Source organism: Pelmatolapia mariae, linkage group LG7, assembly GCF_036321145.2.
Source record: "Pelmatolapia mariae isolate MD_Pm_ZW linkage group LG7, Pm_UMD_F_2, whole genome shotgun sequence".
NCBI classification, from domain to species: domain Eukaryota; kingdom Metazoa; phylum Chordata; class Actinopteri; order Cichliformes; family Cichlidae; genus Pelmatolapia; species Pelmatolapia mariae.
The window spans coordinates 26,131,255-26,157,500 of record NC_086233.1 but is presented as its reverse complement, the minus strand read 5'-3'; the positions used below and the strand labels follow the sequence as shown (position 1 = coordinate 26,157,500).

The 26,246-nt window shown below is 40.4% G+C and overlaps 3 protein-coding genes across 4 annotated transcripts in view; all 3 read left to right on the top strand.

Moving 5' to 3' along the window:
• Positions 1-4,648, top strand: part of ulk1b (unc-51 like autophagy activating kinase 1) — a 25,215-nt gene extending 20,567 nt beyond the window's left edge. For both annotated transcript variants that reach the window (XM_063478676.1, XM_063478675.1), the window contains exons 23-27: positions 1-39; positions 801-919; positions 1,057-1,214; positions 1,568-1,703; positions 1,935-4,648. The exon at positions 1-39 is cut by the window's left edge and continues 146 nt beyond it. In XM_063478676.1, the coding sequence (XP_063334746.1) occupies positions 1-39; positions 801-919; positions 1,057-1,214; positions 1,568-1,703; positions 1,935-1,990 (508 nt within the window). In that variant the 3' untranslated portion in view covers positions 1,991-4,648. The remainder of the gene's footprint in view (positions 40-800; positions 920-1,056; positions 1,215-1,567; positions 1,704-1,934) is intronic.
• Positions 4,649-6,410: 1,762 nt separating this feature from the next.
• Positions 6,411-9,452, top strand: si:ch211-222n4.2 (uncharacterized protein LOC101885505 homolog). Its single transcript, XM_063480268.1, has 7 exons — positions 6,411-6,702; positions 7,356-7,416; positions 7,514-7,618; positions 8,561-8,759; positions 8,862-8,962; positions 9,064-9,120; positions 9,326-9,452. The coding sequence occupies exons 1-7, from the start codon at positions 6,411-6,413 to the stop codon at positions 9,450-9,452; spliced, it is 942 nt and encodes a 313-aa protein (XP_063336338.1).
• Positions 9,453-14,359: 4,907 nt separating this feature from the next.
• On the top strand, positions 14,360-23,933 carry crkl (v-crk avian sarcoma virus CT10 oncogene homolog-like). Its single transcript, XM_063478674.1, has 3 exons — positions 14,360-15,663; positions 16,054-16,525; positions 21,583-23,933. The coding sequence occupies exons 1-3, from the start codon at positions 15,353-15,355 to the stop codon at positions 21,715-21,717; spliced, it is 918 nt and encodes a 305-aa protein (XP_063334744.1). The 5' UTR covers positions 14,360-15,352; the 3' UTR covers positions 21,718-23,933.
• Positions 23,934-26,246: the final 2,313 nt, after the last annotated feature.

The window sequence follows — 26,246 nt, the reverse complement described above, 5'->3', positions numbered from 1 at the left end:
GGTAGCAGATCAGATAAGCTCGCTGAGCCGAGAGTGGAGGTAAGGCCGTATCTGCTGTGGCTGTGCGTCTTTGTTGGAGGAAATGATACTGTGGCGATTTCCTGGCTTTACGCCGCGTTTGGTGATAAGCCTCTGGGGTCTTGGACATTTTTATTAAATTGTATTGGTGCCTCAGATCTCTTACTATGGAAAAAAGAAATTGGAATACATTTAATTATTTTTATTTTTCTACGAATGTGTTGCTGTAATGTTAATCTAATTGTAAGCTTATATGCCTGAATGCATCTTTGCTGCAGGACAAAAACTTTAAAGTAAAAGCAGTGGGTTGTAGTGAAGGAGTCATCATGTAGGTCATTTTGTTTTTTTATGCACCCGGGACTTTTTTTGTTGTGTACTTCAGCTTGAAATTAAGAATATTTGCATTTCGCCCAGAGAGTGCTGGGAGCAAATAGAAAAGAGAAAACTGCCCAAGTGCCTGCTGCTCAGGACACCATGGCAAAAGTAAAAAGCCTGAGGCACTCTCATTTGTAGAGGATGAGATTTTAGGCATTCTCAAGTTTTTTTTATTTTGGTTTTGGGTTTTTTTTTCTTGGGAAGACTTTAATCTGAAGTGTAAATGTAGTTGTTGCAATTGATGGTTTTTGACTGCCTCTAGTGAATTTTCTGATGCTGAATATTTCTTAAACATAAACCTGTGATTCAGATTTTTATCCTACAAGTATCGATTGTGTTTAATGTGTCATTTGTCCTTTTAGAATTGAGTTTAACTTAAAGTACTTTACGTGTGATTGCCTCCTCAGTCATGCAGAACAGCTGGTTCTCTACCTTAAAACTGCAGAACTCTTGTCCAATGCCTTACACACAGCCATGGAGCAAGTTAAACAGGGCAAGCTCTACCCATCTGCTACTGTCAAACAAGGTATAAGCCTTTTCATTTTTTCAGTGGCAGTCTTAAAAACATAAAATTGCCATGTGCAGGTTATATATATAAATATATAAAAATAATTGTGATCCATGTATTTAGTTGTTCTTTCTAAAATTTCTCTCCATATACAGTTGTGAGAAAACTAAATGAGCTGTACAAGTCCAGCGTGGCATCCTGCCGCTCACTCAACAGCCGTCTGGAGCATTTCTTTACCCGGAAGCATCGCCTAATGGACCAAATCACCTCTATCACAGCGGAACGGCTGCTGTTCAGCCACACTGTGCAGATGGTAAACCAAAAGAAAAGTCGGATAATTAAGAAATAGAGGATAACATAGGGGGAAATTGACCAAAGAATCTTTAGATATAAAAGTATCTTTATCAAGGTGCTGGTTTGGCTCATCAGGGTTGAGTAGGCAACCCATATGCCGTAATATTATTGTAGAGGCCTGGGTTTGAATCCGGCTTGTCTTGTCTTTCCCCTACTTTCTCTCCTAGCTTTCCGGTCAACTCTTAACTGTTCTGCCACATTAAAAGCTTAACAGCCCCCCCTTTTGTGTGGTTAGCATTTGACATATTATTTAATATAATATTTTACTCAAAACAAGATCAAACCTTTGACATGAGCACTCTGTCCTCTCAGGTTCAGGCTGCTGCGCTGGATGAGATGTTCCACCAGGGGGAAGCATCGGTCCTGCGCTACCACAAAGCTCTCTTACTGATGGAGGGCCTGTCTCTGCTGCTCACTGAACAGGATGACATCATCAGTGTTAGCAAATGTGAGTATCACCGTATCACAGTAACAGAAAATGTCTCCACTCAGCATCAGCAGCTAAGAACCACCATTTAATTCAGGAATGTTCCTCGAGCTAACACTCTCATCGGTGGGAATCTGTGCAGATAAATTCAAAGTGTTTCATCGGTCCTGTGGTAATAAAGTCAAGTATGATAGGCTGCTTTATCATGACTTGTGCTTTTTTTTTTTCTTTCCCTTTGCTTTGTGTCTGCAGGTAAAGAGTGCATTGAACGGCGCCTCACAGCTTTGCAGGCAGGGCTCTGTATATGATAGCCCTGCACTATTTTGGGGAATGTGGAAAGTATGACAGTCGTTTGCACCCCGCACATTACTAACCAAATTTCCACACGCCTCTCATGGTTCTCCAAACACGAGTGTTGGACGTAAAGAGGATTTTGCTTCCGGCTCTGAAAATGCCAAGAAGACTCCCCTCACTTCAAGTATGGCATTCAGGAGCAATTATTTCCAAGTATTCGCATTAGCCACATATGGTACTTATCTAAACGCATAGCTTTTGAAGATCAACAGATATCCTTGCTATGACCTTGCAGTGCGCCACTATAGACAAAATGGTCACACAGGATCACAAACTGGAGGGGAAGTGCTGTGGACATGTGCTGATTTAAAAAAAAAAAAAAAAAAAAGTTGGATTGTCCGACTATCATCCTCATCAAATCTACATCTGTTTTATACCCCTTGTTTGCTTTCCTGTGTTGTTTGTGGTTTTTTTGTTTGTTTTTTTTGCTTTTTTTTTCCTCTTTGGGGGTTTATGTAATTATTTTCTTGCTGACGGGAAGTGTACAGTATGCGGCATTACTACAACTGGTGACCAGAAGTGCACACGCACTGTTTCAAAATCGTTGCCAAAATAACTTTTTTTTTTTTTTTCTTTCAAGGTTTTGTTTTTTGTGTATGTGTGTTTGCTTTAGATTAACTTTAGGTAACTAAACTGTGCTATATAGAAGAAGAAAAAACTATCTGACACTTTAATGATTCTATACTTGCTTAATATCAAAGACCATACCTTTTTGCTTGCACCGTGCGGTGTCGAAGGGATTAATTTGATTAGTTTTCTAAAAGGTGGCTGGTATTAAGGCAGAGAATGGGTCCAGAAAACACTCGTTACCCACCGCTAAAGCGTGGGTATAGCTTTTAATTCAGAAGGGGTTGAACGTGGTCTCTTAGCATCTTTGATCACAATCATGTTAAAAATGCTGCAATAACCTGGACTATATTCTTCAGGTATACAGAAGCTTAGGTGCTGCTGGGGCTGGTTATGCCTTCACATGAATTCCACTTTTTTTTTCTGTCTTTTAATCTTTTATCTGTCAACTCATTTAGCAAGTATAATCAAATCTGAATGTAGGGGCTGTCTGGAGAGAAACAGCATTAATATTAGACTGAATGTTAGATATTTAACATTTAGGCTGATCTTGGGGCTGAAGTCTGAATGTTTTTGCACTGTTAAAGTACTGTACAGAAAGACCGTGAGTGGAACATGGTAAACGTGTCCAGTTTTTGTAGATACTTTGACTTGTTTATGACAGGAGATCTGCTTGTATACGTTTTTAATGCAGTTTTAGTTGTAATACAGTTACTGTCAAAATGTAATGTTAGATGTGGGAATGTTGACAAAGAGATGATATAAGCTATATGAGAGTTCTATTAGAAGAAAATGGAAAAGAGATTTCTTTACACTGAAAACAAAAAAAAATGCATTGATTGTGTTTGTGCTTTATTTTATTGTAGTGGGTAATGGTTTTTTTTACCTTTTGTTTGACTTCTGAAAAGTGACATGTTGAAGTGCTAAGATTTGTGTGTGGGGTTTTTTTGTTTGTTTTTTTACATTGACCTTTTTGACATTCATCCCAACAACCTAAAATGCGGGCCAGCTGAAAAATCTCCTTCAGCTGCTTTTAAAAAAAAAAAAAGTTTTTAAAGAAGAGTTTGTTTGCATGCTTTGGTTTTGTGAAGCAGTGCTGTTTGTGGTGCAGCGGTTGAAGCTGTGACACAGCTCCGTAACATGGGAAATATTTTAATTTTGACTCCAACTGAATGCGTGGATGTGGTTAGCTAAAAGTAAAATACCACTTTGAGGAATAAAAAGTGGCACATCTAGGACCTGTAGTACTTTCTTTCCCCTAACGTGTAATTTCTCGAGCTTTTACAAGTTAATGAAGGTGGGGTTGTGTGGTCACGTCTGAAGTTTACAGTGACGCCTGTCAGCAGAAAAGAATGGAGGAGAGACTCATCAAAATATCCTTTGTGTGCATTTTCTTTGTTGCCCTTTGTCAAGTTTCTGTGAAATGCAGATTTTGCTCTACATGTATGCAGATGTTTAAGTGTACATTCCACAAATCAAATCATCCACGGGCTCCCTGTCTCTGCACTTGCTGCTCTGTTCACATCCCTCGTAATTTAAAAACAAAAACAAAACCTCCTGTATGTGTCACTTTTTACTGTCCCATACAATCATAAAGATGTTTGCCTCCAGTAGGACTCAAAAGCACCATGAAGACGACGGGTGCAAAACTCGAGATGCCTAAGAGAGTGCAAGTGAAGAGTAATTTTTACTTTGGTGCACTCGATCAGGAAACCTGTCACCTATTTGGTTAATTTGTTTTGTATGTTTGCTAAACAACGTACCCAAATGATTTCTTTTTACACTTTTACGTTACTAATTCTGTAAAACTTGTAAATATTGTATTTTAAGTTATTGTTGTTGGCATGGAGAGAACAGCACCATACCACCTATACATTCCCAAAGACAAGGCCTTCAGCTCAGTCATCCACATTGTCTGTTTAATGTTGCAAAAGCATTTAAATGTTGTCATATCCATAACAGACACTAGCTCAGTGTCCCTGTGTGTGTGATGTAATATTTACTGTTTGGGAGCTACATCATGAATAAAGTGAAAGGAAAGATCATTAACTGTTGTGGTGACTTGTTTTACTTGAACTGAAGCTTTACATGTGTATTCTTCAACTAAATTGATTTGGGTTTAAAAACTTGGCATTCTTTACTTGCTTTTCAAGACTACTTTTATTAGAAGGCCCCCTGTGTTTAAGAGGCTGGCAGTGCAAGAGGGACTCTGTGGCTTTTGACCTATTTCTCAGTGAGTGCCCCTCAGTAGCATCTTATGCAACCTGTAAGCATGAAAGGAAACAAAAAAAATGCCTCTTTTTTTTTTGTATTTTGCTATAATTTACCAGCACAGAATAAAACCATGGGAACATCTCAGTTTTATTTCAATGCTTCCCTTGTAGTGATAACAGCAGAGTTAACCACCTCTACAGTGACAGCTACTGCAGGTTTACGGAAATGAAAACAGCCACCTCACTAATGGTTGAGTCTATAAACCACAAACACAGTGACGTAAACCATCATAAACCACAATCCTCTCAACAGAAACTGGTGCTACCAGAAATGCATGATGGCACCTTTTTCCTTTGCAGCTTTCAGTCATGTGTGAGTGCTCTCAGTTAAAATAAAAAATTAAAATAAAAAAAAAAAAGCTTGAGAACCACCTTTGTGAAAATTTAACCCACTTTTAAGGGCATTTAGCAGGAAGAAAAGCATGGGTAGGTTCTTCTAAACAGACCTAACCCAAAGTTAGTAATATCTGGTTTAATATTCGCCTAAAACTTTAGAACATGATGCACTACACATCATGAATTTGGGGTTGATGATGCCCCGGATACCTATCACTCCTTCTTCCCCTTGGAACTAAATACATGTGATTTTTCATCTTTAGCTCAGAATCATACACACGCTTAAAACTTACAAACTGTCTACTGGTGGTTCAATTATAAAAGAAATAATTTTATCTTGAGCTCAATCAGGCTTTCAAAAACTGTGGGGGGTATGAGAAGGTGACAACCACCTTCCAAAAAAATTACCATTTGTTTATTAATAGTTGAACAAAGTTTCAATGCAACTCAGTTATATTTATAAATAAACATAGCAAACAATACAGTGAGTTTTGACATATGTAAATATACAATATAAAATGGTAAGGCAAAGAAAATCGACAAGGACACATGCCAGTCACAAAAATATCAGTCTAATCTTTTAGGTAGATTTTTAAGTAAAGACAACTAAACAGCGAATTTTAAATGTTTTTAAAATTCCGGTTGGACGTAAGATCTGCCTTGGCCAAGCGTTGTAGCCAAGGAGACGGAGCTTCTATTTTAAAAAAAACAACAAAAAAACCCCAACTTTATTTATAGCAAGGACCGATATTAACATAAACTGCCTAAATACATTTCAAGTACAAGAAAACCGAAAACAAATCATTGGGGGATACATAATAGCAAAACACCATTTTTTAAGTTAAAGATAATAAATACAGTTTTAAAAACAGTCTTGAATATTATGTAGGACTTCTACATTTAATATGAGCAAAAACAAATTGAAACTAGCTAAAATACATATTAGAAGAGGAAATGAGATAAGAGAAAGGATGCGCAGCTGGCCTGAAAGATCGACGTCAGGGCTGAAAAAGAAAAAAAAAGGAACTTTGGTTGTCACGGCAACGTTGTGTATGAACGAGCGCGTGCCAAATGAGCGTGAAAATAGTTATAGGTAGGAGTACCTTTAGCTATCTTGTCTTCACTGGAAAACAATGGGAAGGGTGAAACAGCGAGCTATTTCAGTCAAAGAAGGCCTGAAGTACTAAAGCCGAGAGCGATGTCAAGTCATAACCTGCCACCGGTGCGCCATTTGCCACACTGGACCAGAGTAGGGCGGTTAGAGAAGCCTTGCTCGCTACGACGCTTACCGGCTAACCCTGAACAGCGGCTCCCGCTACCTGTTATCAAGCCAGCGGGCAGAGCAGCGGCAGAGACGTCCTGTCAGAGCGGCAGCACGGACCTCCGGGTCGCTTCACTGCAAAGAAACGTCCAGTTCCTACAAGAACAGCACAAGGAAACACTGAAGAAGCTCCACGCAGAGATAGAGAACCTCAGACGGGAGAATAAAGGTGAAGAAACAGTGCATTCATAACTCTTGTATGTGTAAGTTAATTATTTGTAAAGGCATAGAAGTAAGTGACAGCAGTCCTGCCATAGGTCTTTTTAAAAGAGTAAAAGCAGAATGCTTTGTGGAATGAATGAAGTAAGCAAAAGTAAGTTTTCACATGCCTTTAATTAATGCTCTGATTTGGCCTTTCTGAGATTTTTTAATAGTGGATGGTTAGACAGATAGAGCACTCAATTATTCCCTGTGGGGAATTTTGCAGGGTTGTGGCATTCAAGAAACCACCCTATTTCATGGCTCAAAAAGTCAAATAATTATCTAAAGAATTCACAGAGGTGACGTCTGTGACTCCTGTCTCCTGATAAGGTGCCGGCAAGACAAGGTCAGGCTAGGTATGGTGGTCGCATGGCAACTCCAGGGTTTAGTTTTAATGATTTCTCAGTGGGAGGTGGACAGATATCCGGTGTCACTTTGCAGAGCGAGCCGCATGCTGTTCCATATAACAACATGTCACCACCCACCAGGAGACTCCCCGGTCATCCGTCGTTGCATCCTTGCTGCAGCAAGGCCTGTTTTGACACATGGGTTGCTTACTGGTTGTTTAAGCCCACCTGCAGTGTACAGTACATTAAAGTTCTGTTGTTATGGATGTTGCAGAGTTGAAGTATAAGCTGATAATGGAGCCTCCTAAGTCAGGTAGAAAAGGTAACATGTTTAAGCACATGTAATGACTTATTAGGTTTTCATTTAGGTGAATTTCAATGTGCCACCTAAACTTAATGTCTGATCCTTCTTCTTCTACGAGTTGCACACAGTCGACAAAACTGTAGACCACCCACTCAGGGCAGTCAAGCCCATACTGGACTGTACGTGGAGGAGCCACTGCAGGACACGAGACTCTTGCAGGACCAGGCTCTCAGGTGAGTGGTGGTCCTTTTTCAGCTACTTATCTAGCTCAGTATTTACAAAGTGTGGTTATATTTCATAAATGATCTTAGCTCCCCCCCCCTTTTTTTTTTCAAAGCTATGCACACAAGAACTGATGGATAAATTAGATTCAGATGCAGTAACATGGATATGATGACACAACAGCCATTCATTAATAACTTACTCAGCGCAGATACTCAGATAAGCTCAGATAACAGCCTGTAAGGCAACCATCAAAAGCAGGAGAACACTAATCCAAGCTCTGTGTTTTAATCACTTTACAGAAAAACAAGGTGTCAGATGTCTCATATTAGGTAGTGATGTAGGTACACAAGTATTATGGTGCATGTTAAATTAACACTATAAAACAGCATGAGGATATGAACGTGAAGCATGTAAAGAAGCAAAAACCAGTATGTAATTAGTTATTTGTTGGTCTGGTCTGCAGTCTGAGCCCTTTGATTTCTGGAATATGTGCCTTTTTACATGTCTATAAACTTCTTGACCTGTTAGTACCAGGTTGGATCCCCTTTTCCCTTCAAAATTGCTTCGATTCTCAGTGGTATAGATTCAACAAGATGCTGAAAACATTTCTCAGAGATTTTTGGTCCATATGGACATAAAAGCATCCATGATGTGAATCTCTGTTCCACCACATCCCAATAGTGCTCAATTGGCTTTTGATCTGGTGACTGTGGAGGCCATTTGAGTACAGGAATTCACTGTCAGGTTCAAGAAAGCAGTTTCAAATGATCTGAGCTTTGAGACATCATGAATTATCCTGCTGGAAGCAAAGTGGGCCAGTGAATTGAACCTAGTCCCCTGTCTGTGAGGGGGGTGGGGGTGGGGGGAGTTAACAACCAGGTATTCTCAACCTAAACTGCCTTATACATGTTATACATCGCCCTCAATGACATTATCTCATTGACTTGCAGTAGCATTGGAGCATGCACTGAAATTCTGGATTCAGCCAGGCAGGACCATGGCACGGAGGCCAATGGGCGCCTCATCACTTCACTGCAGCCTCTCCGAATTCACAGCAGTTCCTCCCAGCCCCCACGGGCCCCCACACTACAGGAGTGTGAGGTCATCATCCGACAGCTATATAATGCTAACAGCTTACAGTCTCAGGAGGTAAGTGCCTGAAGGGCAACGCTTAGCTATTCAGTGTTTTAGTAGCTCAGTTTGTTGTGGCTTTTAAAATAGTTACTTAAAGTACAACCCTGTGTCATCTAGATCGTGCGTGTGAAAGCACTGCTCAGAGACATTGTTTCAAACAAGAAAATCACCACAGAAAACTACATCATGGCTAAGGCCTACCTTTCAGATGGAACTCGGTGAAGTGGCATTATCATTTTCATCATCAGCGACATACAAAAGCCTTCAAAGCAGCAAAATTATGATAACAGTTTCTATTTTTCTTTGTGTGTTTCAGCAGGTCTTTAGAAGAAAACAAATTACCAAAACTTGGCCTTCAGTCATTCCCAGAAAAACAGTATGTAATTTTGTCTGATTTTGTAATCTGTCACAGTGCACAAAACAGATTCCTCAAAGCCCTGTTGTGCTAATTTTCACAAAACTTGGTTGCATAATAGCCCAGAGCTGCCTTTTGCAAGAGAGATCGAGGTTTCTGAGTCAAAAAGAAAAAAAAAGCCAAGCATGTTAGTCACCCCGAGTTAAATCCACATATCCTTTCCCAGGTGTGGAACATCTCAGTCTGGGGTTGTCTTCCCTGCCCTCAAACAGAGCCTTGTCTACAACATTGCAGAAAGACAGAAGAGGTCCCGTGCTGTGCAGAGAGACCGTTTGAGAAGGGCTGTTCAGTGACAGGAACACAAATACCAGAGCATATTTCCGTGGTATATAATGAAATAAAGCATTTCTGATTGATGATGTTTTATGATGTCGTAAAGTTGAGCAGGATAGAGTGGTCGCAGCAGGAATCGCACAACACTTAGTCAATGATGGCCCAGTTTAATTACCTCTTCCAGTAAGCCTTGCCAGTGTGAAGCAGCATGCCGTACGGCAGCACCTCCCTTAAGTGGAATGTAACCATCATTCACACACCTGTGTGCTTCCTGTCATGGCATGTCAAAATGTCTGCTGTTCAGGAAAAAAAACGCGTCACGTTTATTGACAATTACTGCTCATAATGATGTGTAATATGGACAGATAACACAAATAATGCTCTATAAGGCCTGGATTTTTTAGTTTTTCTACACAGCAGAAGGACTGATTTCAGCTTTTCACTGGGAATAATTAATGGGGGGTTTTTTTTTTCAACCACTGAGTTTCAGGACATTTGTGGCTTGTTGTCACTTCACAAAAAAGCAAGCATAAAAGCACACTTTTTTCATAAAGCCACATTTTTTGTTATTCAGTGTGCTAAGGAGCAGTTTAATGATGTTTACTGGCCAAGCATTAGTATTTAATCATTTACACTTTGAGTTTAAGCATAAGGATGAAACGGTATAAATGTCCTCTGCACAAGACAGTGCTGTTCTTTTAAATTTTTCCATGTGCGCCTGACTCTTCGGGATACTGTTCCTTTTAGTGGGCTAATCGTGTGGAGAGTTATTTGCATGCTGAGTGTCGTATTTGAGATATAATGACGCAAAATAGGCAAAAGGTGATCCTGCCTTAAATAAATGTCCTATTGTTATGTTAGCACTGGTTTCTAAGGTCGTACACCACTGCAAACACTGGATTTGTCAGTTTAAGAGAAGTGAAATGTCACTTAGGTTTTGATCGCTGCAGATTTGCCAAAGTGCGCAGTTTACGGCGATAATTAGATATATTAAGAAATGTATTTAAAGCTTTGATTTCTTTGTTTATGTGGAGCATTACTTGTGTTTAATTAAGCCCAACTGCGGTCCTCTTTACATGGTTTATGAGTCATTTTCTGCTTCACAGGCTACGATCCCTTTATTCCTTCTCTATAGAAGAACCTTCACAGGCTCTTTTAGTTGCTGATTCATGCATAACATCTATATTGGACGTGTATTTATAGTATAAACACTGCATAAAGTTGAACAGAATAAAATAAACAAGCCGTGGTGTGTCTTTTTATTGAACCTGCTTGTCATATGAACGCTTCACTGAAAACGAGGAAGTTAAAATAACCAAAAGGAGAATTGGCCACTCGACAGGCCTGGCTACAGCAATGTTGTCAGTTCCACTAGATTAGTACGTGGTCTTTTATTAATTCTTCACTAACTGAATGAAAAAATAATTAGTGAGAACAAAAAAGTTTAGAAAGTTAAGGTAAGACTATGAGCACACAGTTGTCACAGGTAATGCTATGTGATATTGTAAGAAACAAGAGATAAGTGTGGTTTCTTAAAGTTTTAGAAATGCTATGAGGAAGTGGCTTGTTTAAAAACGTGAACCAAAGCAACAACAAACTGAAACATGAGGAAGTAATGAAGTGGGTGAAAATGCTTTATCTGAAGCCTTTATTGTGAACCTGGTGTACCTGTAGAAATCTAGAAGTATTTAAAGATACCTATGGATATCTATCTATCTGTCCATTTAGTAGCATGTAAACAGGTTTACCTTTACAACTTTACAGAAACCTGACTGGATATTCTGGGAAACCAGGCTGAGAGGTGAAAGGTGACTCATGCCATGGAGGCTGTAACAGTGAGTCGCTCATCTATATAAACCCTTACACTGGTCTAAAAATGCACTGACACTTTAACAGCAGCATCTCGTGCCATAATTACCAGTGTGCTTCTTGTCTGTTGTCAGTCTTCACATCAAAACATGCTCAACTTTGAATTGAATGCCGGTGACAACGATCAGGAACGTGATAGGATGTTAAAATAAAATATAGGAGAGGCTAAGTATTTCAGAAGTGAAGGCTGGGAGGGGGTTCGCCACTCTGCCAGAGACTGCATGGATAGAGAATACAGAGATTTTATAATATATGGTAAAAACTTAAGATGATCTTGTTCCTGTATGCCTGTCTGTGTGACCCTGGGCAGGATTTGTCAAGGTAAACTGTGTGTTTGTGTTCTGGCACATGAGAGCAAGGTTGCAACTGTGCTCAACAGCTTTAGTATCTATAATTTGTTCGAAATTAAAATAAAATAAAAAGCTTTTTTTAAGCAAAATTTACAGTCTCAGAGAAACTGACCTTTCCGACACAGGTCTAATCCTGCACCATGTAATCATCCTCTTCAAAACTTGATTTAAATTATAATTAACTGCAGTTTGCATCACTACACTGGAATTCCTGTCACTTTCTCACAGGATACATAGTTAGTTACAAGCAGAAGATTGTTTGTAAAATGTGTAAATTTCTTATGAAGTCTTAAGTGTTAGTGGTGTGAATGAATTGGGGGGGAAGGGGCATTTATTTGCAGACTAACGGCTTACACACAATCTGACTGGCTGAAATAAAACTGTGGCGATGCTCTCTGCAGTGTCTTAGGTTGCGTCTTCTGCAGCCAAAAAATGAGCTGGGTGGAGAGGGGGCCTCTCCAGCCATAATTACTTTTCTTTTGTTTCGCCTGTGCAAAGAACAAGATCACAGGTTTTGTTCACTAGTTCCTTGTGCAACAACTCATCGACCACCGATTAGGTCAAGGGTGGTTATGTCATCTGTGCATTTAATCTTCAGACTGCAGGGCATCGAGACTGAGCTAAAAGGAGCAGCCATTCAAGGTTACTGTGTTGGTGTGAGTTTAACAGAGGCCAAACGTTTTATAAGCTATTGCAAAACCAGTTACAGATGGGTTTTTGGGTTGAAGAACCACCTTTTCTAGGCTTTTCTGCATGTGTGCTGGCCTGAAGTTATCCATTTTGGTATGGTGGGTTTTTATAGCAGCTGGTACTTCAAGAGAGCACTTGAAGGACTGTGGAACTGCTGCTTAGGTGGTCAAAATGTCACGTTTCATTACGTTTGGACCTGTATTATCGTTTAACCTTAACCTGCCACACAGACAGACAACAGAATCTATTGATTGGGATGGGATGATGGCAGACATTGCCTTTTGCATACATCCACTAGATGGTGATGTTTGTGAAGAAACCTTCAGTGTGCATCTACATACAAGGTTAGACAGCAGGTCAGACAAAGGTACTGTATGTCTCACCCTGCAAAATCCCACAAAACCCATCACTTAAATGAAAAGTTGCCCTAGTTTTAAATGCAACAAAGCATGAGGTTGAAGCCAATATGGTTCATGCATATAATATCAGCCTTTTTACCCATAATTCGAAGTAAACTAGTCTGTTTTTTGTTTCTCTTTCCAATTAGTTGCATCACTGCATCTTTGTGGAAGTGTGGGAGTTGGCAGGCTTTAGCCATTAAGTCTCAGTGGGTGCAAATCTATTAACATTCAGACAGTGTTTCAGTGATGAGAGCTGTTCTGTGCCAGCTGTAGCCTCATGAGGCACGGCCACTGAAAGCTCAGTCACCACAGGGACAGAGCTACTTCTTTACAGATCCTGCTTTTATCACTGAGCAAAACTTGTTCTGCTTGGCTGAATGGCTTGCCGCACTCTGCTTGTGTTCTCAGATGCATTCTTTCGCTTATATTGCATTCTTCTTCTTCAGAGACACTGCCCCTTGCATTTAAATGCGCTCTCTCGCAGCATATTCTGTTTTGGGTTGGGTCATTTTGGGTGAGCTCCAAATCGTTTTTTCACAGTTCTTTGCCAGATAATACTTATTATCGAATGAATGAAGGGGAAGTTAAATAACACCAGGAAATGAAAATAGGGAAATAAGTACAATTTTTTACTGGTGGTATGAATAAGTTGTTGACTGAGCAAATATACTGTACCTATGAGCTGCGGTTATGTGGCTAAAAAAGTATATTAAAAACACACGAGCTGACCACTGACTTAAAGGCACAGAACACAAAAAGATCCGAGACAATCACTAAACACAGTACTAACATAAGAACACGTTGTTCGGCAGACATCTGATTTTTTTTTTTATTCAGAACTATAGCTTATTCTATCTGTGAATCATTTTATAGAGTAATGTTTCTATTTCTAGAAATAAAGCTCAATTTTGATGCTTCTCTTCACACACCTACATAACTACCTGTCAAAAGCACATATATTAGCACTTTCTACTCCACAGTACTTCAAAGCTGCAATAGATCGCAAAATATGCTCCAGTGTTGTAGGGTAAAAGTAGTAGTTAAATTAGCCTAGCTTTAACAGAACCAGCTATGACTGTGAAACACTGCCTACACATATTTCCAATTAAGAATCAACTAATGACAGTGTAGGCATATAAACAGAAATAACACCTCTCATACACATATAGTATGTTACAGCAGCTTTTAACATCAATGTTGCCTACTTAAGACCTGACTGCTTAGCCTCTGCTGGATTGGTTTAGCATTTATTTAAAGTTTAGCCATACTTTAGCCAGATTTAAGCTGTGTTATTATATTTTTGAGTCACACGCTGAATCCCTTTGAAGTTTTGAAAAGCAAACATCCAATTAAATGACTACGTCAAAGCAGGAACACTGAGTAAAAAACACACTTGTATCTCAACCTGCTCCACATTTCTATATGCACTATATTCCCGAGACGATGGAACAGCTACTTCTATCAGCAGAATGCTTCACTGAGAAATGACTGACACCTACTCTCGCGGAGCTAGGGGCTGTCCGTGGCTTCGCCAACCGCCCACCTCCTTCCTTCACTTCTCCCCCCCTCCCCTCTCTCTCGCTCCTGCCGTCAGTGACGCGCTGATAGAAAGCGGGACCTGCCCTCCCGTCGCCATTTTTCGACCTCAGTACTTCTGGTAGCCTGTGCTAGTGGGGACGAGCGGAAATAAGGGAAAGTATAAAATAAAGCAATCGTTAAGCCGAGATCCCTCGTGAGCGGTCGGGGATGCACGCGACAGCTCCCGTAAACGGTCGTGGCTCCTGAGATGCACGCGCAAGAGACGAGCCGCTGCCCTGAAATCATTTTTTTGTGTGAAGACGTGTTGCGAGCCGCCATTTTTCTGCTGTGTTGCCTCAAAAGTCTGCTCCGACTCGAGAAAGGGGATTCGAAAACGCGTTTCCATGAAGTGTGTATCGCCGTGAGCTCCGCAGGATTTCGGCTGATAGTTTCGTGACCTGCCAGGGACCTTTGTGCACAGATGAGGGATTATCAGATGTAAGAAAAAGGAAGAAGAAGGGGGGGAAAGTGAGGCCACATTTTCCGCTCTTACAACTGACACTGACTGGAGGAGATACATTTATTAGAAGAGAAGATTTGGTGTTTTCTCGGAAGGCGGAACGAAAAGGGGAAGCTTCATTGATCGTTTGTTGCTCTGGCCCTCCGTCAATGGTAGCCTGTCGTAAGTTTGTTCGTTTTTCTTCTGTTTTTTGGCTCCCTTTTAACAACTGCTCGGCCGCAGCCTGGACTGCTGAACACAGGGACAACAGTATGCTCCAGAGTTGGATCAAGTCACTGGCAGCCTGCATCTGAAAGGAGAAAAAAGAAAACAAAAACGCCAAGTTGTTTTTGTTTTTCTTAAACAGATTTTTTCGGTGCCTGAGGCGTTTTGTGAAGAAATCACTCGGAAACTCCTTCCAGAGCGACGAGTGCCCTGCCCTGAGTCTTCCAAATCCTACAGTTTGCTGTGATTGGCCAATTGGAACCACGCATACAGCTTTTAACTTATTGCCTAGCCAATCCTGTAGTATTTTCCTTTCTATTATTATTAATATTAATTTGTAAGCCACGTTAACTTATTTTTGAACAGAAATGTCAACTGCTCGATTTGATTCCTCTGATCGGTCCGCCTGGTATTTTGGACCCGTGTCACGACAGGAGGCACAGAATAGGTTACAAGGACAGAGACATGGCATGTTTCTTGTTCGAGACTCGTCGACCTGCCCCGGCGACTACGTACTGTCGGTGTCGGAAAACTCCAAAGTGTCTCATTATATCATCAACTCTTTGCCCAGCAAGAGGTTCAAAATAGGGGATCAAGAGTTCGACCACCTCCCAGCTCTCCTGGAGTTCTACAAAATCCATTACTTGGACACGACCACGCTGATAGAGCCAGCCCCCAGGTAGGGAGGTCACCCACCACGCCTCCTCCAGCACTTTACCATACTATTTTTTTTTTTTTTTTTATCAGAACTAACCCAGTTTCACTTGGTTATGTCATAAAATCAGCACTATTACCACACATCTAGTTTGCTTGCTTGTTTGTTTGGGTTTTCTTTTCTTTTAAGTGTTGTTACCACTGTAAAAATAAACCTGACTCAGGATTTGTGTGGTTTTACAGCCAAACCTGATACCACATTTTGGTAATTGTGGAGTTAGGTAATCGTGTTTATAAATGATTTTATTCAACAAATAATGCAGTTTTGTTGTATTCTAGGCTTCACAGTGATAACTTTTAAGGATAGCAAATTAACATTTACTTCATTTCCTCATTATTTTTCATTTTTGCTAAGGTATTCAAGTACGCCGAGTCCTCCTGTCCAGCCCATGGTTGGATCAGAGGAGAATCTGGAGTATGTGCGGACTCTGTACGACTTCACCGGCAGCGATGCTGAGGACCTTCCCTTCAAGAAGGGGGAGATCCTTATCATCCTGGAAAGACCGGAGGAGCAGTGGTGGAGCGCCAAGAATAAAGATGGACGTGTTGGGATGATCCCTGTGCCCTACGTAGAGAAAGTGGTACGACCTTCGCCCCACCCTGGCCAACCTTCTCATGGATCGCGAAACTCCAACAGCTATGGGATCCCTGAGCCCTCCAATGCTCTTGCTCATGCCTATGCCCAACCCCAGACGCCTTCTCCAATGCCCAACGCACCTGGAGCAGTTATCGCTCCGCTACCGTCCATGCAGAACGGCCCTGTCATGGCGAAAGCCATCCAGAAACGAGTGCCCTGTGCCTACGACAAGACTGCTCTTGCTCTAGAGGTATTGTATTTATTTGATCTTACCTGTTTTATTTCATTGTTTTTGTTTTTTGTGTTTTTTCTAAGGGATCAATGTGATTTCACCATGTTTTAATGCACTGCTCATTATTTTTAAAGGATGGATATTGTAATTAAATCATTAGCTTTTCATAAATCTGTTTAGCTGGACCTTTGATCTGTAACGCAACATCATGCAGTAAATTAATATGCCAGGTAAGGGCCTGGAGTACAACACGCTATAAGCTTCTTTGCCTAAAGCAGCAGTATCCCATCTTCAGTCATTTAGCTTAGACTTTTCTACACAAATTAGAGTTTATCACCTCAGTCAAGTTAAAACACTGAAAAAACTTGTGTAGAAGTCACAGAAGCTAAGAGGTTTTATAGAAGACTTTGTTTTTACATTTTCACAACCTGAGAGCTCTCTAGGAGCTGTCGGGTTACCTAAACATAGACAACAATCGCCAATCTCAAGAGGTAACTCTTATAAAAATTAGGTTGTGTGACCAAAGCTTGGAGAGGCTTCTGTGTAAAACTATCACTTTTTTTATACTAAAATTGCAAAATTAAGTAGTAGAGGGACCTGGGGAAACACCAGTGCCGCCTTCAGTTACCACAGTAGTTTTGCTGGTTCAATGTGAGAAAGTGTCTACAGATAAGCTTCGCCTTTTCTGAGTCCTTTTGACATTCTAGCCTCTTGATGTGTTCTCACACTAAAAGACTAATAACCAAACTGTGGTTTTAGCATCTTGCTGCTTGCTCTGATCAGGCCCTTCCTGTTTGTTTGAATATAAAAAGTTATTATTACACCAGGAGACTATCTGCAAGTTCACAACTAGCTCTGGACGCTGGCTGCACAAAGATGCTTTGGTTATGGGGTGCTGCTGTTCAGTCAGAATACATGAACCACATCTATTTTGTAGCCTTGGATAGTTAAAAAACAAAAAACCAAAACAAGTTTCTGGCTTTGGATTGGACCAAAAGTCATGCAGATATGAGATGGGTGGTTTGAGAGAGCTTAATATGATTCTTGGAACGATGAATAATAAATGCAAAACAAAAGTTTGCAGATGTAAATGGGAGGGTGGGTGGGGAATCTAGTGAAACTCACCACAGAATTGTGGCTTTTGATCACTTGTCTCTGCGACTGAAGCTTACACTCTCGCTGTCCATCTATCTGCTAACCTGGAAGCAGCTTTGACGAAAGCATTTCTCAGCAGTGTTGCCTTCCTCGGTAGTACGCTGTGGCTAATACAAATCTGCTCTGACTTTGGTGGCATGTCGAAACATGCAATGCAATGCTCAATATGTGCCTCAGAAATATAGTGGGCCTCCAAAACACTCAGCTCCAGTAGCAGATTGAGCTGTAGTGGGTTTTTTTTTTTGTTTTTATTTATTTTTTATCTATAAATAACAATAGCGCCACTTCCATTCACTCCCATCAGTTTGACAGCAGTTATAGGTGTAAAATAGGGCAGCAGAGATGGATACAGAGAAGTACTTCCTCCCTGTGACTCTTTCTTGCACATAAATGAGTGTAAATTGAGCATATCAGCATCCTGCTAAAGGTTAAGCAGTGTTTTGTTTTGTTTTTTTGGGGGGGGGGGTCGTTTCGTTGATGTGTTGTTAAGTAACCGACAGCTAATAGCAGTCACCTCAAAAAATGTCCCTAACCTCATTTAGACTCAAACTGCAATGCTGGTTGAGTGCATAAACAAGATGCATCAGCTGGCCAGTGTCTCTGCACCCTTCTGGGCCTGTTGTCGCCCATCTTTTGTTAGCACCGAAATGAGATTCCAGCTTCCATTTAATAAATGTTCATGTAACTTACTGTAATAGATAGAAGAGAGGAAGAGACGAGGCCAAGGGACGGCTGTAAAGAAAGACGGGTTGCACACGAATGAGCAGTCAAGAGTGAGCATGTGAGAACTGAAACTTGAGGCGGGACTGTGTTTGCCGCTTACGTTTTCTCTGTGATCATATGGTGTAGCAGTGAAGCAGCAGATGGAGCCATGGTTAGCAAGAGATGAAATATTAAAGTTAAACGTGGCTCTTCTCGGTACATGCATGATTCCCAAAAGTACATCTGAGATGATTATTGATGCAACAGTGCATTTGTTGGTGCCGGCATAGATGCTCGTATAATGCTTGCTGGCTCGTGTCATTAGTTAAGTGAAGAGTACATTTTCTCTGTTTCTAAGAGATTCCCCAAGCTGGTCTGATGGAACTTCAGGTGAACAGCTTTAGATGTTTTGTCCGGAATCGGAATTAACTCGTTTAATTTTTATTTATTTTTTAATAAACCACCAGAGTCTGGCAAAAAGCAAACTTTGGCCCCTGAAGGCATTAAAAAATGTTAACATGTGAGAATAAAAATAAACTTGACCTAACATTTTTTTAAAATGATTATTATTAATCAGGGATTGATTTAAATCCGATTGGCATCCATTTTCATTGTTGCTTGTTTTGTTTCCATTTCATTTATTTATATTTTTGTTGTAAATGTCACAAAACCAAAATTTTCTGTGACACTGTTTTGATTCTTTTTCCCGCCTTGTAATCGCTGACCTGTGTTCAGGGTGATATGGGTAATGCGTTCCCACGGTTCATCCTAGGTTATGCCATTTCATGTTGTCATCGCAGGTTTTAGAAATTGCCACATCTATTTGCATTGGCAAGCTCCACCTAACTCCAAGTATTAGTTTATTTCAACTGGACATAAGTAACAATAAAGCCACAGGAGGTTTTGTTCCCCAACTCTTTCCCGCTGACGTGGAAGTACTGTTAATACCTGATGTTGCACAGTGCTACATTGCAAAGGTTGGATTGATTTCCACAGAGGAAAAAAATAATAATGGTAGTTGTTGAAATCTGCATCATAGATAAAGTCTTTGACGTCAGTGCTTCCAGCTTTAGGAACAGAAAGCTCATGGTCAGATACATGTATCACCACTTTGCCACCGGCGCCAGTCTTCCCCAGAGTAAAGTAATGAAACTGTTCCAGATTCAGTGTTGCTGCATTCGTTACATTGTCCATGTAACAAGTGCAGATTTGTTTCTTGGCACAGTCTTCTCTCTAGTGTGGATAGTGATAGCTCTTGTACCTGCTTAAAGATGGGCAGCACTTGAATGGTTCAGTAGGTTCACGCTGCAGAGTCCTGATTTGAATTCTCTTAACTGAGCTTCATTTAAGGAATCTGCATATTCAATCTAGGTTCTGTGTGTTTACGGTCCTGTGAAGACTTACAAATATAGACATCCATAAGGTTCTCTGAATGCATATATGGCTACAGCTTTAATTACTGCTGGTTAGTTCTCTGGGATACCTTCGCTACTTATGTCTCTCAAAATGTGAATACTGAGGGGGGGGGGGGCAGCATTCCTTAATTGAAAACCTCCTCCTGGTTATGCATTTCCTTGTTCATTTGTGTAATCTGCAGCCTTGCTTTTTCTATTTTGCAATTCCCGACAAGTTTGGTTTGCAATTTGACTAAACCCCAAGTCACCATTCGCCTGTCAACAAAGCTTTGCTGTTCACAGCTGTCGGTGTGTGCCCCCTTTCAGCCTCTGATTGATACACAGTATACGATCACAGACTCCGGCTATTAATGTGCGCCATAACTTTTGAATGAACTGACGCAGCTTAAAAAGCTTTATTGACTTTTTCTGCTGTACTTTTACAATTACACAACTCCATAACTTCAAGTCATAAAAGGTGATTCCCACAAGAGTGTTTCCTCTCGGTTGGGTCTGTCTTTATTTTTTAATTTATTTTTTATTTATTTATTTTTAAATCTGGAAGCTCTTGGAATTCCAGATTTGTATATCATCTATTTCAATGTATCCACATTTTCAAAGTGTTTGGTTTTTAAATATACTGTGTAGCATGCTGCAAAAAGCTCGGCCTAAATGGATATGATGCTGTAGAAGTTCAAGACAAAGAAGAGCACCCAGAATTTTAATTATCTACACTTCACCAGAGTGTTCATTATAGTTGGTTAATTGAAAAAAGGAAGGCATCAAAAACTTTCACTAGCTAAAGCGGTGTTTCCACGGTTATTTTTGGCTTCGAATTTGCCTTCACTGAATGCACAGAATCTTTAATTTTGTGGCGTGACTATTTTAAATCACGAGGTTCAGGATATAGAAGCTGCGACTGGACATACAGGCAGATAAAATCAAGTTATACCTTCAATATGTTATGTTTTTAGGCTTTTTTTTCCCCCTCTTAGTAGCTTATTGTTAGTTAATTCTCTCTCTCTCTTTTTAATATTCAAAATACTTAAAACATGCATTCTTAAATAACAAGGCTTTTCTGGCTGAAGATTTATATCTACTTGACATAAGGCAACGTTTAACACCTAAATTTAATCCTTATGAAGTTCTCAACGTACAAACCTGACCTTTTCTGACTTTTTGACAGATCTCACTAATACTTTTTATGACTGTATACATCATATACTTGTCATTCGAGAGTGACATCGTTGTAGTTCCAAAGTCCAGGTCAGGATTTGAAGCTTCATTTAAATCGATGCCACACTGGTGTGCCCTCACATCGTATTTTCAGTCGTGGTTTTGATGATGGACTTTTTCCCCCTCCTAATCCTGATAAAGAACATATGGCTTTAACAGATTGGGGTCACGCGCAGTGTCACAAACCATCTGAGCGACAGCTCGGCGCTCTCCTGTCATCTTTTAACCTGCGGTGTAATGTGACAGTGGAGATCTGACAGTCTGGGTTTTATTTTAGAAAGCGTGTATTAATAAATCAGACTGGATGTTCTGTAACCTCAAAGGGTTTATTGTTGTAGTTTGGAACAGGCTTTAAAACAAACATCAGCCACTTGTCGTAAGGATTTAGTTGTTTTTTTTTAATTGGGCCTATGACTGACTACTGTAAGACACGGATTGTAATTTTGTTTTACAAGTTTCTGACTAAAATGTTTAAATGGCACAAAACAACTCCCCAATACTGCATCGTGCAGAATATCTTGTATGTAATTAGGTTAGACTTTGACACCAGTTCTCCTGTAACTCTGCTTTCTTTCCTCCTTTTCTCAGGTTGGTGACATTGTCAAGGTTACGCGGATGAACATCAGCGGTCAGTGGGAGGGAGAGGTGAACGGACGGAGGGGTCTCTTCCCGTTCACCCATGTCAAAATCATAGACCCCCAGAATCCAGAGGAGAGTGACTGACCTAGGCGTTCAGCTGAAGCCTCTCTCCCGTATCGCCGAGTACCCGAATCTGCTGGCTGTCTCCATCTTTTCCTGCCAGTGTCACAGTTATGTGCTTGCCTGCTTGGGGCTGTACCATGATAGCAACCCCCCTCCCCCTTTCCTGTTGTTGTTGCCAGCCATTGCAAGGCTTTCTGACTGTTTACAGCTTTGGACATTAGATCCAAACTAAAACCTGACCCCACTTTCCCAGGTCCCTTTTCCCTTATCTTTGTTCCAGGCTGGGTGGCATTTTTGCATTAGTGTTCTTTTCATTTCCAGATCACTGGGCATCAGACTGTGTGTGTGGGTATGTATGTTTTTGTGTATGTGTGTGTCCACAATGGATAGTTAGCATATAACATCGCGTCTTTTAAAAAAAAGAAAAAAAAGTTTTCTCTTAATATTTGTTATGTTTGACGTCTTTGGGAATTTCGGAAGTGTTGATGTATGCTTGTTTTGTTGATGTGAGGATATTTGTATGAAATAGGGAAAGAAAGAATTATCCCTATGGACTTGGGAGAGCACTGAGGCAATGAGGAGCTAACCAGCCAGTCATGTTATTTCTCCAAACAATCAAGTCACTGTTGTACCTTAACCATTGCACAAGCACACACTTGTACACATTGGCCATGAGTTATTCAGGTAGACAGATTTTTGTGTGCATGTGTGTTACAGATTAGGAGGAAGTAGAAAGAGATGGGGTGTGTGGAGGATTTGAGTTGGAACATGGCACGGTAGATCTCATTATCCCATCCATTCTACATCCTGACTGGCTGATAGCTTATTTATCTTATGTTACTAAGACATGACACGGCCATGTGACTTCATTATAATTGTTATTTTCTAAATCATTGTCCAATGATTAATTTTATTTTTTTGTTTGGATTTGTTGACATGGATAGTGGGGTAACCTTGCATCTCCACGTTGGCGCCTCTTTACTTGCTTGGAGATCATTGAAGACTAAAAGACACATTTTAGATTATACGCATTAGGAGTGCCAAGCTTTGAGCAGGGTTTCTAAAAGCCAAATAGCAACAGCCCTGGCCAGCACTTTCCACAAGCATCTGACTACAAGGCTAAACATACTAAAAACATAGTGTCCACACAGTGTGGGCATGAGGACTTGAAGCCTTTCCACTGAGATGAAGAACTCAGTGGCGTAGGTCGGGGAAGGAGGAATGTCTGAGCAAGCCAATGAGATCCCATCAATGCCTTTTCAAAGTAAGACAAGTCTTACTTCTAGCGCATGCAATCCCATCTCTGGCCCTTTAGTTTTTAATGTGATGATACTCCTCTCAATGTAGGATTTTTATTAACTTTTTTCAACCAGCTTTATTCCTTGAGTATTTTTGGTCTGCACACCAATTATTCTCCTTCATGCTGAGTAGTAGAAAGAATCTCATCACACCGTGCCACAGCCGATTCTGTCGAGCCGAGGATTAAACAGATGTGCAAACGGTGCAGAACCCCAGGTCTGTGCTGTAAAAACTGATCAATCCCACCCCTGCCCATCCTACCCCCTCTCTGTCACTTCTTTTAGCGCTTTCTGTTAACAAAAGGAAAAGGAGAAAATCATTGCTCAGCAAACGACTTAGAAATCTTTTAGTTGTATCCTTGTTTTCCTTTTCGGTGAGTTCGTAGTAAGCTATGAAATCAAGTATTTTTGTTAATGAGTGATGTTATTAAAAGTAACCAAGGGTGACATTTTAAAAAGGGAAAACAAATAAATGCCTGCTGGTTGCCTCTGTGCATGACCTCTTGGCCAGGGAGATCACATTTTTGTTTTGTTTTTTTCCCCCCTCGCCAAATGCTGCTTGATGTCATTAAATTTCTCATTAAATAAAAGTTTCTCGTTTAATCCCACCTGCTGTGTACAGACGCACCGGGTTGGGGTTTTCCTTGTCAAGCTTAATGAAATCTTACTAATTAAGCAATACACTCTGATAATTTCCCTTTGAGATGAACTTTGCTTTTTCCTCATGCTTCTGAGTTATTTTGTAATGGCATTAACAGTATTACTGTGCTCTCTTCACATATTTTAGGAAAGCTTGTCTTTTACTTAAAGAAATTGAAAGATTGTGCCTTTTATTTTCTTATGCCATTTACATGTGTTAATATTTCCCATGGTTAACACCTGTGCTGGTAAAGGCCCTTTATGTACATAACAAGTAAATAAAAATGTTTACTTCTTTAAGTTTGCCCTCTGGTTCTCTGTCATCATGTTAACAGATGGTTGGGTGTGACGCGTGTTGGCTGCGGCTCGACATTAACAGTTGTGTATGTAGAGCGCAGGACAGTTGCTCTGTTTTTTTTTTTTTTTTTTTTTTTTTTTTTTTTTTTTTTTTGACAGTTCCAGTTTCGATTCTCCCCGTGCCCAGGAGAAAGGAAGCAATTAATGAATTTTAATGAAGTGCTAATAAAAGACAGTCAGCTGACCCGCAGATGGGGTAATGGAAAAGTTTTCAAGGGCAATGTTTCTGGTGGTCATGCTCTGTGTTTGTTCCGCACTTTGCAAACCAGGTACTGAGCAGTATAAATCAGCAGGTCCACCAATATTTATACTTTGTATGTGCTATTATGACTTCTGTAACAAGGTCTCTGCCAACAGTGTTGTGAGAAATGAGTGCCCTGCTGTCTCTGAGATGACCCTTTCTGCTGCTGGGGGACAGTACTGCTGCTGATGCGCTTGGCTAAATGTGCACTAAAATGATTCCTGCCACTGACTAGGACAGGTCAATGGGACTTTAATGATGCTAATAACTTAGCTTGAGCCTACAGACGGTTGCTCGTGTTAGTTTTGTTTATGCAAATCATTACTCCTCTTAACATTTTTTTTTTATCTGGTGAATTATGAACAAAACCCAGACATTTTGGCACGCTAATATTTAATCCATCGTGACGCATATTTAGAAAAGCGGATATTGTTGCAGTGACCTATACACAGATACAATAACCAGCTCTCATCTTGCATGGAAAGTCCACACCCTGAAACGAATGCCGATGTGCAAGGGACACCAACGAATGTATGTACAAGTATTGAGTGCCACCCTTGTACACAGACAGCAGCGGTCTTCAAGTTGGTGAAACTTACATGTTGTCCATAAAACACTAGAGGTTGATGCAGTCACTAGTAACCCCATTGAACTGTCCTGTTTGCAGAGTGATGCTTTGTAGCCTTGATTTTTTTTTTGCATTTTGACCATTGCGTCAAATGACTCGAGGGGGAATATGGATGCAAGCAGCATTACGCAAACCCATAAACCTGGCACTACTAGTTTTTACTAAAAGCTGTTATTGTGAGAGAAAATCTGAGGTGTACTCCTGACCAAATTTTAAATGGGGAGACTTGAGTGGATAAATATTTGCGAATTTTAATTTTGTTGTGCTGTACCTAGTATTGTCAAGTGATCTAGACTTGCTATGACAGAAACCATCAAAAGCAGGATTTCTTTGACACTTCGTGGATATTAATGAAAGCGTACGGGCAAATATGTATCCATATAAGGCGGTTTGAATTTCCACATTGATTCTTTGTCCTTTTTCTCTGGATCCCTTGTACCTCATGCGTGGGTTAAGTTGCCATTAAAGCCAATCAATGTATTCCTCTGCACTGTGTAAGGCACAGGCCGCAGCGAGAACGACCATAATGAATCAAACCTGACTGATGCTGACCTCTCTTCGGGGCACAGTGTGCGTTAGTGAGGGTTTAAATAGATGTGCAGCAGGGTCGATAAAGGCCTTCCTACAGTCCATTATGGCCACCGCCCTCAAGCTAGCTGTGATGGCAGTTATTGTGCTGTAGAGCACTTGGCCCACAGAAGTGAATGTGCAGTAATTTTTCTTTTTTGAATTCATTCTAATTTGAATTCATCTAAAATAGCTGACCAAATACACAACATTAATCTTCATAAGGTATAGTAATGAATGTGGTTTGTTTGCCCTCTGGACACTCAGCAGAAGCAGTAACTGACTTTATGGCACGTCAACTCCTCTTTCCAAACACCATAAACAAAAAAACCAAAGGGCATAAGCGTTTTTCCCTTTAACCTTGTGGCGTTTTAAACCCCAATCTGATCCTCACATGTGATTAGAATGATGACCACTGATGATTATGAAGTATGACCTGAAAGCGGTGACCGAGAAAGTCACTCGGATCTCGTTACTTCCTTGCAAGTGATCCAAAGGTAATTTTTCTTCAGTGCAATCTGAGATTTTTGCAACTAGAGGAGCAGAGTCTGCTTTGCAATAACTTATCAGATATGGATGTTATGTACATTTTTGGTGGCAGCATAAATGGTACTTACCATTTATGCTGCCACCAAAGTTCTGCTGCCCAAATCAAAAAAAGATGATAGAATTCAGAAAGATGACCCGTTAAACATGAATTAATGGTGTTAGAAACAGTCACACTTATACAAGTGTATTTCCACCGCTTTAAAAAGTGCATGTTAAAATTTCAGGTTAGTTTCTCAGAAGCTAGAGTTGCCTAACTTAAAATTAAAAGGAC

What these genes read in the sequence shown, in the direction of transcription:
- si:ch211-222n4.2 (XM_063480268.1), top strand. Translation starts at nt 6,411, where the DNA reads ATGTCAAGTCATAACCTGCCACCGGTGCGCCATTTGCCACACTGGACC. An exon ending in ACAGCTTACAGTCTCAGGAG is followed by an intron (nt 8,760 to 8,861) that starts GTAAGTGCCTGA and finishes TGTGTCATCTAG; the next exon opens with ATCGTGCGTGTGAAAGCACT. An exon ending in CAGTCATTCCCAGAAAAACA is followed by an intron (nt 9,121 to 9,325) that starts GTATGTAATTTT and finishes ATCCTTTCCCAG; the next exon opens with GTGTGGAACATCTCAGTCTG.
- crkl (XM_063478674.1), top strand. Translation starts at nt 15,353, where the DNA reads ATGTCAACTGCTCGATTTGATTCCTCTGATCGGTCCGCCTGGTATTTT. An exon ending in CTGATAGAGCCAGCCCCCAG is followed by an intron (nt 15,664 to 16,053) that starts GTAGGGAGGTCA and finishes ATTTTTGCTAAG; the next exon opens with GTATTCAAGTACGCCGAGTC. An exon ending in AGACTGCTCTTGCTCTAGAG is followed by an intron (nt 16,526 to 21,582) that starts GTATTGTATTTA and finishes TCCTTTTCTCAG; the next exon opens with GTTGGTGACATTGTCAAGGT.